The 15,894-nt window shown below is 32.2% G+C and overlaps 1 protein-coding gene across 1 annotated transcript; it reads right to left on the reverse strand.

Annotated features, from left to right (window-relative positions):
- Positions 1-3,451: 3,451 nt before the first annotated feature.
- LOC132730382 (uncharacterized) lies at positions 3,452-4,917 on the reverse strand (the record flags this gene model as incomplete). Its single annotated transcript, XM_060716292.1, is given in 2 exon segments — positions 3,452-3,715; positions 4,699-4,917. Coding segments are annotated over 2 exon segments (328 nt in total), but the record flags the coding sequence as incomplete, so codon positions are not given.
- Between the last annotated feature and the right edge of the window lie 10,977 nt (positions 4,918-15,894).

A 15,894-nucleotide genomic window follows, 5' to 3' on the forward strand; every position in this document is an offset into this window, starting at 1 on the left:
TTGCTTATGCTTCTAAAAATCATATTTTTGATATTTTAATTTGTATTCAGACGTTTACTTATAGAGTTCAGGATATTACTTTTTCATATTAACGAATACATTCTAACCTTATACTTCAATCACAAAATGACAGTAACTTTGAAAACAGGCGTGTCCCGTATCTGGCTGAACTGTCCGTAAATGGTAAAAATTAATTTTGGACTATTCATTCGAGTTATAGGAAATTTTACGAGTCCACGCTTATCAATGAAAACGCAACTATATTGGAGTTCTTTGTGTATTAATTGTAAGATACAAGGTTTCTTGATGGAGAGATGTAGATACTAACTAGTTTTTGTCTTAACATTGAAACTTTACATTTTTATAGATGTTTATTTAATGGCATGATTTTCATGCATTTGATATAATATTTTTCGTTTATCTTGATACTTATATCTGTTTAAACACACTACTGTATATTGTTTTTGCAGTTCAGATTATAGATGTAATTAGTAATTAGATTGACTTGTTCCGTAATGGGCAGAGCGAAGAATTATAAACAGTGATTTTCTCTGAAGTGATATTTCTATGGAAAATTTGTTGTTTTATTCGTACTATTGTTCGTTTTACACTAACTTGGTTTATGCAATCTAGCAATTTTGTTGAACTTTCTAGACCATTTATACACTTTTACTTCATTTTTTTACTTTTTATCGTTCAATCTTTTAATATTCGATAATAAGTCAACTTGCCAAGGGATATCTGCTCCATTTATAAATTATATAGTTAATCTTCTATATTTAGTAAATATATATTTCAAAGTATTACATTCTTTCTTGTCATCCTAGCAATCTGGAGATGGGTCATACTTACGGGACAATTGAAATCTTACGAGTCTTATAATTGTCATATATGAAGATGACGTTAATATTTCACATTTGATCAATTGATATAGGTAAGTCGGTACTTCATTCGGTCGAGTAATTTTCACATTTTCTTACTCGTTCCATTGTTATGGATATGATTTGGATTTTTGTCTAGTTATTCTTTTGAATAAATTGACGATTTAAGCATATTCGTATTAAAATGCATTTCTGAGTTGTTTTTTAAAGATGTATTTTTTCGTTCGTTCAAGTTGATTGATTCTCATTTCCCGGTGTTCATATAAATTAGATTGATAGAAAATTTATTTCAGAGACAGAATAACTTCGCCATCCATATGTACAATTTAAGGACCAGTAGTTTCTCGAAATACGAAATTTTATTTGTCTGACTTATTAGAAACCTGTCATAGTGGAAAATCTTAGGACATCTGTACTGGTATATTTATATTTAAGATGTCGGAGATACTTATTTTTTGGGATGGAACAATTTTTATATACAAGAAGTTCATTTTTTCGTTCTAGATATATGATGTCGTATTAAGTGAGAATGGTGGTTCAACGCATGGACTTAGCCGATCTACATTTTGAAGACTTACAACAACTCACTAACACGACACGTCTGTGCATTTTACACGCCGGACACCTTCGCGCGAGATTTCGACCACGATTGTATAGCTACTGTAAGTTCGTTATCTGAGAACGAGACCGCGAGTCTTCTGGACTTCCAACCTCTGACTTAATACGAACTGAAAGAAGTTGCAGCGAGTGATATCTTTGTATAATTTTTAACGAATGTATAATGCGAAAGGAAAATAAAGTATATAAGTAAGCTATATACGTCGTAAGCTGTAAACGATGCAAAAGACCCTTTATTTGCCATGTTTTGTCTTGTTGCGACGCAAATTATCGCTACCAAAAAGACAACAAGACAAATTCACTTAATTAAGACTTGTAGCAGTGCAACTAATTGCCAGCGAAAGGACGGCAACTTTCAAACTTACTAAAAAAAGGCTTCAATATTGTAAAGAAAACCTGGTGAATTTAAACAATTTTTAACAAAGCAGTTAAGCATATGAGTACGAAAGACCGGTGGGGACATTTCAACTTCATGAATTCCTGATTTCAGCTTCATGAATTCTCGATTTCAACTTCAAGAATTCACGATTCTTCATGAATTCACGATTTCAACTTCATGAATTCACGATTTCAACTTCACGAATTCACGATTTCAACTTCATGAAGTTGAAATCGTGAATTTGTGAAATTGAAATCGTGAATTTGTGAAGTTGAAATCGTGAATTCGTGAAGTTGAAATCGGGAATTCACGAAGTTGAATTCGTGAAGTTTAAATCGTGAATTCATGAAGTTGAAATCGTGAATTCGTAAAGTTGAAATCGTGAATTCATGAAGTTGAAATCGTGAATTCGTGAAGTTGAAGTCGTGAATTCATGAAGCTGAATCGTGAATTCATGAAGTTGAAAATCGTGAATTCATGAAGTTTAAATCGTGAATTCGTGAAGTTGAAATCGTGAATTCACGAAGTTGAATTTGTGTAGTTGAAATCGTAAATTCATGAAGTTGAAATCGTGAATTCGTGAAGTTGAAGTCGTGAATTCATGAAGCTGAATCGCGAATTTATGAGTTCCGTATTTTGAAAACGGGAATGCACGAAGTTTAAATTGTGAATTCATGAAGATGAAATCGGGAATTCATGAAGTTGAAATGGCCCTACCGGTCTTTCGTATATGAGAGACCATTTATGTTTCTTTTACATTCTGATTTGTTTCCCTTCTTTAGTTGTATGCGCGTTTTTGAAAGAGATATATAAATTATGTTATAAACAGGACATTAGTCTATTGTCCCTCTTATGAAAATAAATGTCAAAATGCTTTATTGATTGATATGAAAAAAAACTTTAAAATTGTTACCGGGAAGAGCAAATAAGGATGATAAATTGTGAGTGTTTTAATAGTCATGTCAGACATTTATAAAAAGACAATACAGGTATTTTCAACTTTGCAAATAGAGAATATAAAGTGTTGATGTGTCATTTGTTTTAATTTGACATCACTTCTGTAATTTGATGTCATTCTGTAGTTTGAGTCCATTTTTGTAATTTAATATCATTTTGTAATTTAATACCATTTTATAATTTACTATATTTTTGCAATTTAATATGCTTTTGTAATTTGATATCAATTTATACTGATCATTTTTATACTTATTATTTATCATATTTTCATACATTTGAAACACTTGTCTAATGTACATGCTCTGGGAAACAATATTTTGTAAGCTTGAGTGATGGCCAGAAAGCAGTCATATATAGATGAAATATTTTTGACCAAAATTCAATAAATGCCCAAAATCTAAATAATTAATATTATATAATGAGAAATCGATAATATTTTATAAATGAAAAAACAAAACCAAAAAAAAACAACAACAAAAAAAAACAAAAACAAAAACAAACAAACAAAACAACAACAAAAAAAAACAACAATATATCTACAGCCAAAACGGCTTTGACTTACCTGGAATACAAGCATAATGCAGTACAGCGTAGGAAGGTGTTTCATTACCACCTATTTCAAAAGAACGTGGTCCAGCTTTGTCTACGCTGCAGCTTTGCCTTCCTGAACATTCGCGACGAACATCCTGCATATCGTTGTCGTCTGCCCCAACACTACTGTGGTTATTATGAAAGCGACAACACGTATTGTTACAATCTAGATGATAATAGAAGTTCAGGGATTCGACGGCAATCATCTCATTACTATCGCAAGTAATATTCACGTTAGTGAGGTCACAAAATGTTTTGTTCTGCAACATTTCGGATGGGGCGACTTGTCCTGGAATAAGATGTATTAATTTGTGAAGAAAACAGTGCTAAAATTAAAAGAACCGGAACGACACATGTATTATTCTATTATTACGGAACAAATCTATTGTTTGGCTATTGTTTTCTTACCAAGAAACTGTCCAAAGGCCTATGCTGACGGGTGGACAACACAATTTTAACATACTCCGTTTGATTTTAAGGACGGGTGTTACTAAATAAATGGATAATGTTTGGTATAAATATATTGTCAGCTAGCCTTTTTAAAGACAATCTTTGGAATAAATATCATATTACTATACATTCTATTTCATATTTGAAATTATCGTATTGAAAGATATATATGGTCTTCCAATACTTTCCTTTAAGGAAACAATAACTTATCAATAACACACGCCTGTTTGTATGGTGGCTGATTTCTGCCATTTCGTGTCCTCGTGTCTTCGCCCTTCAAACTTTTGAGGGCGCAAACAGGAAGACGACACGATATATTCTAGGCGAATTAACAATATTTTAATAGACGAAAACACGAGATATTCTTCTTTTTGGGAGAAAGCGGGTATTTTCATATAGGGAACTGGAATATTACCCCGAGGCGCCGCCATTTTGATATCTATTTCATCATACCGAAATATTTCATACGGAAGGTGATATAAAAATATATTCCGGGGCATATTCTCTATGAGACTTATATCAATATGTCCAAGGGTTATATATTTCAAAATATCGCCCATTAAAGGGGATCTGATATTTGAACTGAACACATTATAGGTGTGCAGGAGTTCAATTGAAAAATAAATTTAAGTATGATAATGTGACAAAAATCCCACCTTAACACTCCTTAATTTTCCTTTTAACACAACTGTTTAGTAAAAAATAATAAAACAATATTAATTATACGTTTTCCTATATTGAAAACAAATCGAAAAAAAAAAATAAAAAAAAAACAACAGTAAATAAAACATATCAATTAACAAAAATCACAATATAGAATACCTTTCACAACGTGGAAAAACAAGCACAACAGCAGCATTCCCAAAACACATTTCATTTCATCCATGGCTGTTTAAAAACTTGATTTAAAATGAAATTGTATTTGAAATTCAACCAAATTTCATATCAACGAACATCTGTTTAATCAGGATAAAACGAAATTCAGCAGTTCTTCCTGAATGTATAAGTATTTTGTGAATGTACGCTTAAATAATTTCCTGCTAATTGTTCATATTTTCTTTAATATATACATCTGAAGGTCAATGTAAATATTTGCAGCTGTAAATACATTATAACTTCCTAATCGGAGACGAGGGATAAATGTATCTATATACCTTTAAATTGTCTTCTGAAAATACGGCCATTTTACTTATTAAAATACTGACATATGGATGATTTTCAATTTTTACTTGAGTATAAATTTACATGATTCTTTTGGTTCTGCCGGTAACTGTTTTGACACACCCATGCGACCAGAGGAAACCACGATTAACCGATGCTGTTTCCCTAAAATGAATGGTTTGGTCCGTGTTAAATAATGAACACGTTCTTTTAAGATCTTCAGCGTTTGATATAAGAGGAAAATCTCACAAGTGTTTAGGTGGATTTTACATGAAACAGCCTTTGATTACAACAATCGACCTGGGTCACATCACATTTGCCTTCTTATGCAAAATACTCCCTAATTTTCCCTGTTTCTAAAAATAGATTTTGCACGTTGTGGGCGTGTCGCTACCAACCTACTTCAACTGTATCCTTATATTGCAATTGACAATACTTACTATTTCTATTTATGTACGGCTACATTAATCACTTGAAATTGAATTTAATAATGTAAATGAAAGTTTTACGCCATTAAACATAATATAAAAGTCACGATTTTTCAATATTTAAAAAAAGTCAGTGTTGTGAACGTTCAAAAGGGACGTAATGAACGTGCGAAATCGACGAAAAGACCATGTAAAATCGAAGAATACACGTGTATTCTGTTTTGTTAACTTTATTCTTTAAACTTGTCGCAAGAATTTAACATATATGGAGTGGTGGGGTTTATAAGATAAACGCTCATACTTATTCTATTAAGAAAAAAAAACATGTAACAAATAAAATAACAATAAGACATCGCATTAATATTTCACAAGACAAATACATTTCACAAAATACATAATACAATATATTACACAACAATTCAAATTACAATAAAAACAATTTTACAAAAAAAATACATGTATATACATCAGGCGCGTAGCTAGCCTATAAAGAATGTGAATTAAAAATAATCTAGGGGGGTCAGGGGGCATGCCCCCCTGAAAATTTTGAAATAAATGGTGCAATTTGGTGCGTTTTGGGGCCTCCGGAGAACATTCTTGACCAACGAAAATCCATTTATTTTAGCATAAAAATGGAGATGAATAGCCTTACTTTCGTTTATTTCAACTAGTCTACATTTCACAGCAAGTCTAACTTGCGGCCTTTGCTGGCCGCAAACTCGTTAATGATAATATCAATATCTATTTCCATGTGTGACTTTGAAGAGCTGCAAAGGCCGACAACTTTTCAAAAAAATACTACGGTATGGTGTACGTTTTAGGCTATATGATTTATAAAGTATTCAGTGTGGTAATTATCAGATCTGGCGAACGCGGCTGAATTTCAAACCACATTTTTTTTACTAAAAAATTTTTTTTTGGTCAAAATAATGTGGATTCAGCTGCGTACTCGCGTATAGGCAGCTACGCGCCTGTACATACCAGGCTTTAAATAGATGAGATCTTCAAAACAATAATTATGGATAAGAATAAATCTATCAATATTTCTATCAAGCAATAGTATATATTTTAAATATCAGACTTTAGAGATGTTATTGCCCAAGAAATATTAGATATCCCAGAACCAAAACATCTAAAAATAGCTTGAATACCAAAATTAATCATCCATCACTCAACTTGCAAAACCAGATACACCCATAACAAAAGGACAAACACGTAACACCACAAAAGATTTGGTCTAGCCTTAAAGGGTTTTTGTTATAAAAAGAGAAATTGGCTTAATTTAACCTTATCTACATATGGACTAATATATTTGCGCGCTTGCCAGTCCGGTATTCGAACCCTCATTCACGCTTTCATCCTAATGTTCGTTGGTTAACAAACACAAAAGTTTTATAGATAAACAGATAATTATTTTATATTTAACTGGTAGGTATGGAAGCTTGAATTGACCCCCTAGATGCCATGTTCGTATTTAAAACGTAAGTATATTTATCTATCTTTTTTATTCACTTTTTTATTAAATCTACAAAATTCTAAATTTCATGTCGCCAATCTTATTGGTATTGGTATATCGTTACATATTGTAATGCATAATGTAGATTTAATAATCAGACGAAAATTATAGGAAGCCGAAATAGAATGATGATTTAATTATTTATTTGTTAATGTCAATAAACTGCAAAACCAGTGTATATTTTCTATACTTTCTATATTTATTGTCGGTTACGCGAATAACTCGCTTGATTGTTCGGAACTTGTCAGTGCGCCGGAACCGGTCTGATAATAATCTCGGTATAAATCACTGCAGATGTCATATTAAGTCTACCAGGATTTCTGAATTATTACGATTAAAACCCTAAATAAAGCAATATTATTTGTCTAAAGAGGCCTCCAAAAAGTCTTATAATAACAAAAACATCGATTCCGATTTATAAACCCGCAAAATCAATGATTAAAAAAAGTGTCGGATTTATGCTGAAATCGTGATTCACGATATGTCATTCATTTAAACAAAGGATGAAAATTAAACCATTTAATTGGCATTACTTAATCCAATATATTTATTGAAATCATGCCTGATACTGTACATATGACAATGTCAGCATCTTTTTTTGAAGAATACATACATGTTTTGAAGGGAAAAAAAATCTTAAGTCAGATGAGTAATTCAAAGCTCACCCCCGTAAAGTGTACACCATGTAGAACATTTTGCACTCCGATGTCCTTGCTGTGAAAATATGGAATACAACTTGAAAATAGTAATTTCCTTATTTGTATTTTTAGACCACTACATGTACTCATGTCATGAAACAGTGATTCTATGTTTGGTACGTGTTACAGTAAGACGGTATTATTAATTAAGTAAAAACAATTAAAGGCCCATTATGCCTCAGAAATGCTATCATATTTATTTCACAAAATGGTTTTATTTTTGATATCTTGTTACAGTTTTGAAAAGAACTTGATTTGCCACCCAGATGAACATTTTTTTTACTTTTCTTGCTCTGTTGGCAAGCAGTAGTGATCATTGTGAATGAGTATTTTGTACGGAATTTAAAAAAAAAACTACTTTGCTAACATTTTGCTACCAGCGCAACTTTCTTCAGTTGTTAAACACCTAATATGCTCTAAATCCATTTTTTAAACCATTATTAAACACATGTTTGACATTCTTAAGAATTGAAATAAAATGGATTTTGACACATAATGCGCCTTTGTTAATTTGTTTTCAACAAGTATATCTTCTACATATTTCGAAGTTTATATTTTCTATCTCTTCTTCCATGCTTGTCTAACATTAAATGAAAGCGCTCGTAAGGGAGCTGCTTTATCCACCAATTATATCAGTAGTTCACAATGCCATTTATGGCACGTGTAGAGTTACCCATGCTCCGAAAGTCGATTTGCACAAAATTCACGCGCTTTTACATGGTTGGTATAAAAAAACAGAGGAAAAATACTATTCACAATGCAATTTATTTTTAAGTACATAATGTTTTTCGACGCAAAGCATGCATTTACAAAAACTGCACAACATATTCTAATAATCTGACGAACTTGTAAATTGTGTACATTTTACGGAAACCGTGTATTTGTGTAATTACTGGGTCTTTCAAATAGAAATACTCTGGTTATTAATCGCATATTGAAGGCGAATTCATACATTTTTAATAGGAGAGTATATTTTTGTAAAATGTCTGTAAAGATAGAATTCTCAATGGTTGAAAGTGAAATGACACTGCCTTGTCATGCAACATCATGTTAGAAGAACTAGAATGAATTCGCTTTTGGCATTGCGATGTCGCCGCACAGCAACAGGACTGTGCGACTTAATTTTGGCGGGAAGTAATTGTTACCGTACGAGGAATAGGTCTGCATAGTATTTACAGACCCGGGTGGCGATTTGAAGACAGAGAGAGCGTAGCGATCGAGGTTTTTAAAAAGCCACCGGGTCTGTAAATACTATGCAGACCTATTCCGAGTGCGGTAACTATCTTACCTACATGCTCTTTTGTCTTTCTATCCATACTGTATATCAGTTTTTAACGCAGTATTTTTTAATATTACTCACAAGAAACATATTATTTATGTACTTTATCATGTTTAAGAAAGCATTCCAAAGCCATGCAAAGATACCATCCGCTACGCTCTTGTAATTCATTCGTTCAATCAGGTGTTATTTGAATATTCTCGTGTTTCTCGTGGGGTTTCATTATGTAATAATGTACGGAATGCCGTTAGGGCCATTGCATATGAATGTGTTGATCTGAAACGCGATAGTCGATAGTACGATGGTGAAAACGCGAAATCACGAAACTACGATGGTGAAAATGCGAAAGCACGATGATGAAAACGCGAAAGTACGATGATGAAAACGCGACAGTACGATACTACGATGATGAAAGCGCGATAAACTATCGTGTTTTCACCATCGTACTGTCGCGTTTTCACCATCGTAGTTTCGTGATTTCGCGTTTTCATCATCGTACTGTCGTGTTTTCATCATCGTACTATCGCGTTTTCACCATCGTACTATCGCGTTTTCACCATCGTACTATCGCGTTTTCATCATCGTACTGTCGTGTTTTCATCATCGTACTATCGCGTTTTCACCATCGTACTGTCGTGATTTCATCATCGTACTATCGCGTTTTCATCATCGCACTATCGCGTTTTCACCATCGTAGTTTCGTGATGTCGTGTTTTCACCATCGTACTATCGACTATCGCGTTTCAGATTAACATATTCATAGGCGATGACCCTAACGGCATTCCAGAATGCCGTTAGGGCCATCGCCTATGAATGGTTTTATCTGAAACGCGATACTCGACAGTACGATGATGAAAACGCGAAATCACGAAACTACGATGGTGAAAACGCGACAGTACGATGGTGAAAACGCGATAGTTTATCGCGTTTTCATCATCGTAGTATCGTACTGTCGCGATTTCATCATCGTACTATCGCGTTTTCATCATCGTGCCTTCGCGTTTTCACCATCGTAGTTTCGTGATTTCGCGTTTTCACCATCGTACTATCGACTATCGCGTTTTAGATCAACACATTCATAGGCGATGGCCCTAACGGCATTCCGTAATAATGTCAGGTAATGTACTTGTTGACTTGAGTCACAGAAAATGAAATCGGAACTTGTCGAGCAGGTAAAAGGTAAGATCATTATTTTGATATATGAATACATAACATATTAATAATATTAACAAATTTTGAGAACTTTTTTTTTTCTTATCATAAAAAACACTATATCTTTATATATAATAAATTTCATGGTAAATAGATGACCAGGCTATTTCTTATACATGGAATGGAAGCGCAAGTCGTATTCTTGCGAAGAACAAGCGAGTACTGGTATACAAAATTAAAATTGTTATGTAAAAATAACTGGGAAAAAATGAGAAAAACGATCTTATACTTAAGATGATCTGTACTCTCACTGAAAGAAAAATTTTGGGAAAGAAAGATGCAGAAGTTAACTTCGATATGCACCAATAATATTATCGTCGTATATATCCCATAATTCAGAATTGTTATATAATGCAGGATTGTGCAAAATCAGACATAGTTGTGGAAATAAATGCCGAAAACTAGTACCTCATGAAGCTAAATAGTTCGGCAAATGTGTAAGGTATACCGAAAAGCAAACTATAAAGAAAGGCTAAATGTGCGTTGTTGTACTCATTAATATTGGCGAAACACATACTTCAACTCAGTTCGTTTTTCTCACAAATAATCTGGAATATATGTAATGAGGGTCCTTACAGTCGTATGCGCTAATTTATTTCTATTAATCTTTAAAATGTATGTCGACCCTTTTCCGACCCATTTTCCTATTCAAAGTGGTCATAACCCCCCGCCCCCACCCCCTCCCCACAATTCAGCGTTATTTTACGGTTGATATTGTGTACTGTATTGCACGAGTTTCTCGACTTCACATATTTTCTATTGTATAGAGAACAATAGAACAAAAACAAGTCGGTATATATTTGCAGACCTGTTAAGCGGTCGGTAAGTGATTTACTAGACCGCTTTTAACAAAAGAGCCGGTAGGTAATAGTTTTTACTCTAATATAACCTGATCTATTCAATGCAAAGTAATTTGAATCAAATACATTCGATTCAATATATCACATGTTTCTTTTGCTGTAGGCAAAGTTGAGATCTGTTTATTAGAATACATTCCTCGTGATTTAATCTCCACACGGTTCTTATTAGTCGCCGGTAGAAACCGGCGACTATATTTGTAACAGTTTAATATTATACCTATGGTAGGAGAAGGCATTAATTTCTGTAAATAAAAGCATAACAATTACTGAACAATTAAAGACTACAATTGTTTTCAGTAATCTCAAAAATTCAAACATACAATAATGTTGCCAAATGAAATGAAATATTCAAATACTGACATCGTAAAAAGCAACATTACAATATTTATAAAATGAATTAATGACGTATCCCTATATATGGACCAGTCATTGAATTTAGGGATGCTTTTACTTTTTTAAAGTGTCAAGCGTTGCTATTTTATGATAAATAAATCATGCATGATATTTGAAATGACACTTCTAAATTATCTGGTTGTTTGTATCTTATGAGACCTTTTCTATTTTTTATCTTATTTATTATAAACAGTTTCTCCCAGAATCACGTGACTACTAGTACACGTTGTATGTTATTGTTATGGAATCTAATAGTAACAATTAAATGGCTGATAAGATATATACAGGTAACATGTGAATGGTAAAGTGCAAATCAAATTAATTTTGTATGAAAAATCTCGGTATGACGGTAGGGGTCGGAATCGAAGAAAAAGAATTAACTATCTTTGTGTTGATAGTTTATCGCACTGAAAGGCAATTATTTAAACATTAACTTTATCGTATGTAACGACAGGAATATTGATTTCAGCTAAATGATATATTTTTTCGATAGTGCATAAGAATAATTTGTTTATGCAGACACCACTTTTACAGTAGCATTGCATTGTTTTATGCAATAATTAAGCATATATATTTTCATAGTCACTTTGCAAATATTCGATGATCGGTAATAATTTGTCGGTAATTATCGGATGCTGAAGAAAACCATACGTACAACGGTATATGTATAAAGTAGAATTACAAATAGAATCATAATCATATCCCTTGCTTTACAAGCCTCGATGACAAGGTGTTAGATTTAAAGTTAGTTTCAAATTGAAGACTGTAGGTTCGATAAAGTGATTTTTTTTATGTTTTCTTTTATAATACTTTTTGTATTTTGCAAAACTTGACCGTTTATCAAAATTATGAAATAAAAAAGTGCTAGAAATGAAACGCAAGATTTATCAACTTATGTTTCAAAAGTTAAAAGATATAATAAAAATCAATTTATGAAAACTACACACAGGATTTGTCCGAGATTCGAACTTGCGCCTACTACATGTAGGTTACAACTTTGTCATACTTACCACTAGGCCATCGAGCAGTATTAATTGATATAATTATACATGTAATTATACTTACGATAAAATCGTTAACATTAATCATAATAAGTTATAAGTTATGTAAGCAAACGGAACAGCTCCCGAAAATTATTGAGTCTCGGGTAAATATTGCCAAACAATACTTGCTTATTTAATAATGATAACAGTTTCTTGACAAAATTGCTAAGCAAGTTTGATTCAAATATGATATTTTATTATAACATAAGATATTTTTTTTGCATAAAACTCTCAGCAAGAAAGATATAATTGTGGCATGTAAATAAAAACGTGTTAATGAATAAACATTACTCAACTTATTGTTCCTCTTTTCTTTATACTCGAACCATTAAACTGATATTAACTTATATTTATGATAATACAATCATATTTCTATCCGGCGACTTGATGCTTTAGCATCAAAATCTCTACTTGTCTGTCCAGTTCTAATTATCAGATGAGTGAATTTCACTACCGTCAATTTGCGTGGTTAAGTCTATTATTATTTTTAGGGGGTGTCGAACGTATAGCGAGAGGAACGATACTTTTTAAGCGAGGTGAAAAGGTACGATACGGAGTAATGGAGGATTTTAGCATGTTAACACCCGTCAGCGTGGGTATATTTTATAAAATTGCTAGAGTCATTAACTATCAAAATGCAAATAACGTGGATCATGTGGGGCTCTGTTGTACACATATTATCTCAAAATCATAGTTAAAAGATGTTGAAGGTAAATTGGCTGTAACTGATTTTTTGTCGGTGAAAAAATATGAGATCCCATACTGTGAATGCAAGTTCTACTTGCAAATTATCTAAATACTCATTATAGCGTTGCATAGTAAACGCTTTTGTGCAAAGATATTTATTGACGTCTTGTTGTCCGAAAATTAATCTGTACGATGAGTTTTGGTACGATAAGATTACTGTGCGCTGCAAAAGGTTCGAACAAGTTGGTAGTTGTAATTCTTACTTAAAACCGTTATCAATCTTCTTTAATTGATCTTTAATAGGATCATGCCGAACAGTTCCGGTGTTCTCACCGTTTCTTCTTGTGGCTGACATCATTTACCTTGCTTATGCTTATAATTTGTCACCTTTATTTCAAGATTTAAATTCGCTTTGATTTTTAAAGTTTGTTATTAGATTTTTATTCACCCTGTAGACTTTTTGTTCTTTTTTTCACATCTGAAGTAAATGACTTCAAATTGTATGCAGTTTATCGAAAACGCGAAACAGAATTTTCATTTAATTCCCATTGTCTGAAACTTGAACATTTTCTTTGCATTGAATAGGTAAACTATTTATCATAACTGAATTTTTATCCTTCTTCACTTACATGTTTTATTCCAATAAAATGTTTCTGATTCCATGAACTTAAGAAAGGAGCTCTGAGACAGTTAGAAAAAAGAAAACGTCAATGTGAGTGCAATGTACTAGAATGCGTTACAAGGTTACAGAAAGACAGATTTTGCCGTTGTTAGTTTTAGGATAAAACCAATGAAAATAATTTCCGGTGTTCCACAAGGCTCAATATTAGGACCTTTATTATTTCTAATATACATAAATGACATAGCTTTCATAGGTAATGATATAAAAATTGATTTATACGTAGATGATTCTACTCTTTATGAGTCCGGAGAAAATATATCAAAAGTAGAAATAAAACTTCAAGATCATTTAAATAACATTGCATTGACAAATGGTGCAAATAAATAATATGGCCTTAAATCCAGATAAATCAAAATGTATGGTAATAGGAACAAGACAAAAAAGTAAATATTATGAGAAAATTAATTCTTAAGATAAATGAAATAGCTCTGAAAAATGTAACTGATCAAAAAGTCTTGGTATTTGCATAGATAACAACTTAAAATGGCACTTGCAAATTGACAATGTTTGTAAAATACTTAACGGAAAAATTGCCTTATTGAAAAAAATATCGTATTTTTTGCACTTTGATATGAAATTATTGTTTAACAATGCATATAAATTGCCCATTATGGACTATTGTTGTATTATATGGGGTAAAGGAAACACAAACTACATAAATAATGTTTGTAAGGTTACAAAAACAGAATTGCTAAAATCATTTTACAGCAAACCTCGCAAAGATCTCCGTCAATAAATCTATTCGAAACTCTTAATTGGTTACCGTTCCTTGACAGATTAAATACCACACGGCAGTGCTTGTTTTTAAAACTTTAAATAACATGGCACCCGACTTATATGACAGAACTGATGACTTTATCCCGACAACAAAATATATAACTTAAGATCTAGGGTCACGAAAAGATATTGTATTATGGACAAGACCTAAAACAAATTATATTAAAGACACATTTTCTTATTATGGCATGAACATTTGGAACAATATATCTTTAAATATTCGTTAATGTTAATAACCTTAAATGTTTTTAAAGAAAAATACAAAGCATATCTTGATGTTCATATGAGTGAATGAATGAGTGAATGAATGAATGAATAAATATATGAAACGAACGAACGAATGGGATGCAATATACGGTATATGTTTAAACAAATTGTTGAGTGTCTGTCGAAAGTATATGAGTTGTATTATTCTAAAAAAGTTACATATTATACATTCATTTTACTACCTATGCATATCCTGTTGTTGTTGTTGTTGTTGTTTTCTATTTCAGAAGGCCACATTGGAAATAAGATATATATGATTGTTATTGTATGTTCTTAATGTGTAACCTTCTGTAAATAAAGATATTATTATTATTATATTATTATTATTATTATAATTATTATTATAATGGCGTGCAAAAGAAAGAATTTGATAGTTTATATAATTTCATTTTGGATTTGAACAAACATTCAAGGCAATAGTGAACTTAAGAGCTATAATGTGTATATCCATTCGGATAGTTTGCAGTTCTGATGTACAATTTCGTTGTGCTAAAATTCGACTGTGTTTCGTATATATTGTTACTAAATTTGAATACTAAATATGTTAATTTTGCTAAATATGTACTTTATTGTTATTATATAATAAATGTAAAGCCTCTTGTTGGGGTTTATGTTTTTATAAAAAAATCTTATAAAATCATTATAAAATCTTAATACATTATATATATGGTTTTCTCTCTCAATTTCTGGATAACTGGTGGAATGTCTTGGTGAAATTTTCATTCAACATGTTTCACATACATACGAGCTTAAGACTAAACTCTGGCAAGATGGTACACATAAAGAAGGTCAATGTGCACTGCCATGTCCCAACGGATCTTTCGTTAAACAGGGCTTGTAACAAACATTCCAACAATCCTTAGTATGAAGCTTTGTCAAGAACACACACACCCGCGCGCACAGCCCGCGCATGCACACACACACACACACACACACACCGGCACACGCACAAGGCACACACACACACACGTCACATGTCGATTTAGTGTGTCATCGTGTCAGAGCGGGAATATTT

The sequence above is a fragment of the Ruditapes philippinarum genome, unplaced genomic scaffold, assembly GCF_026571515.1.
Source record: "Ruditapes philippinarum isolate M1 unplaced genomic scaffold, ASM2657151v2 ctg16146_1_1_1_1, whole genome shotgun sequence".
Lineage (NCBI taxonomy): Eukaryota > Metazoa > Mollusca > Bivalvia > Venerida > Veneridae > Ruditapes > Ruditapes philippinarum.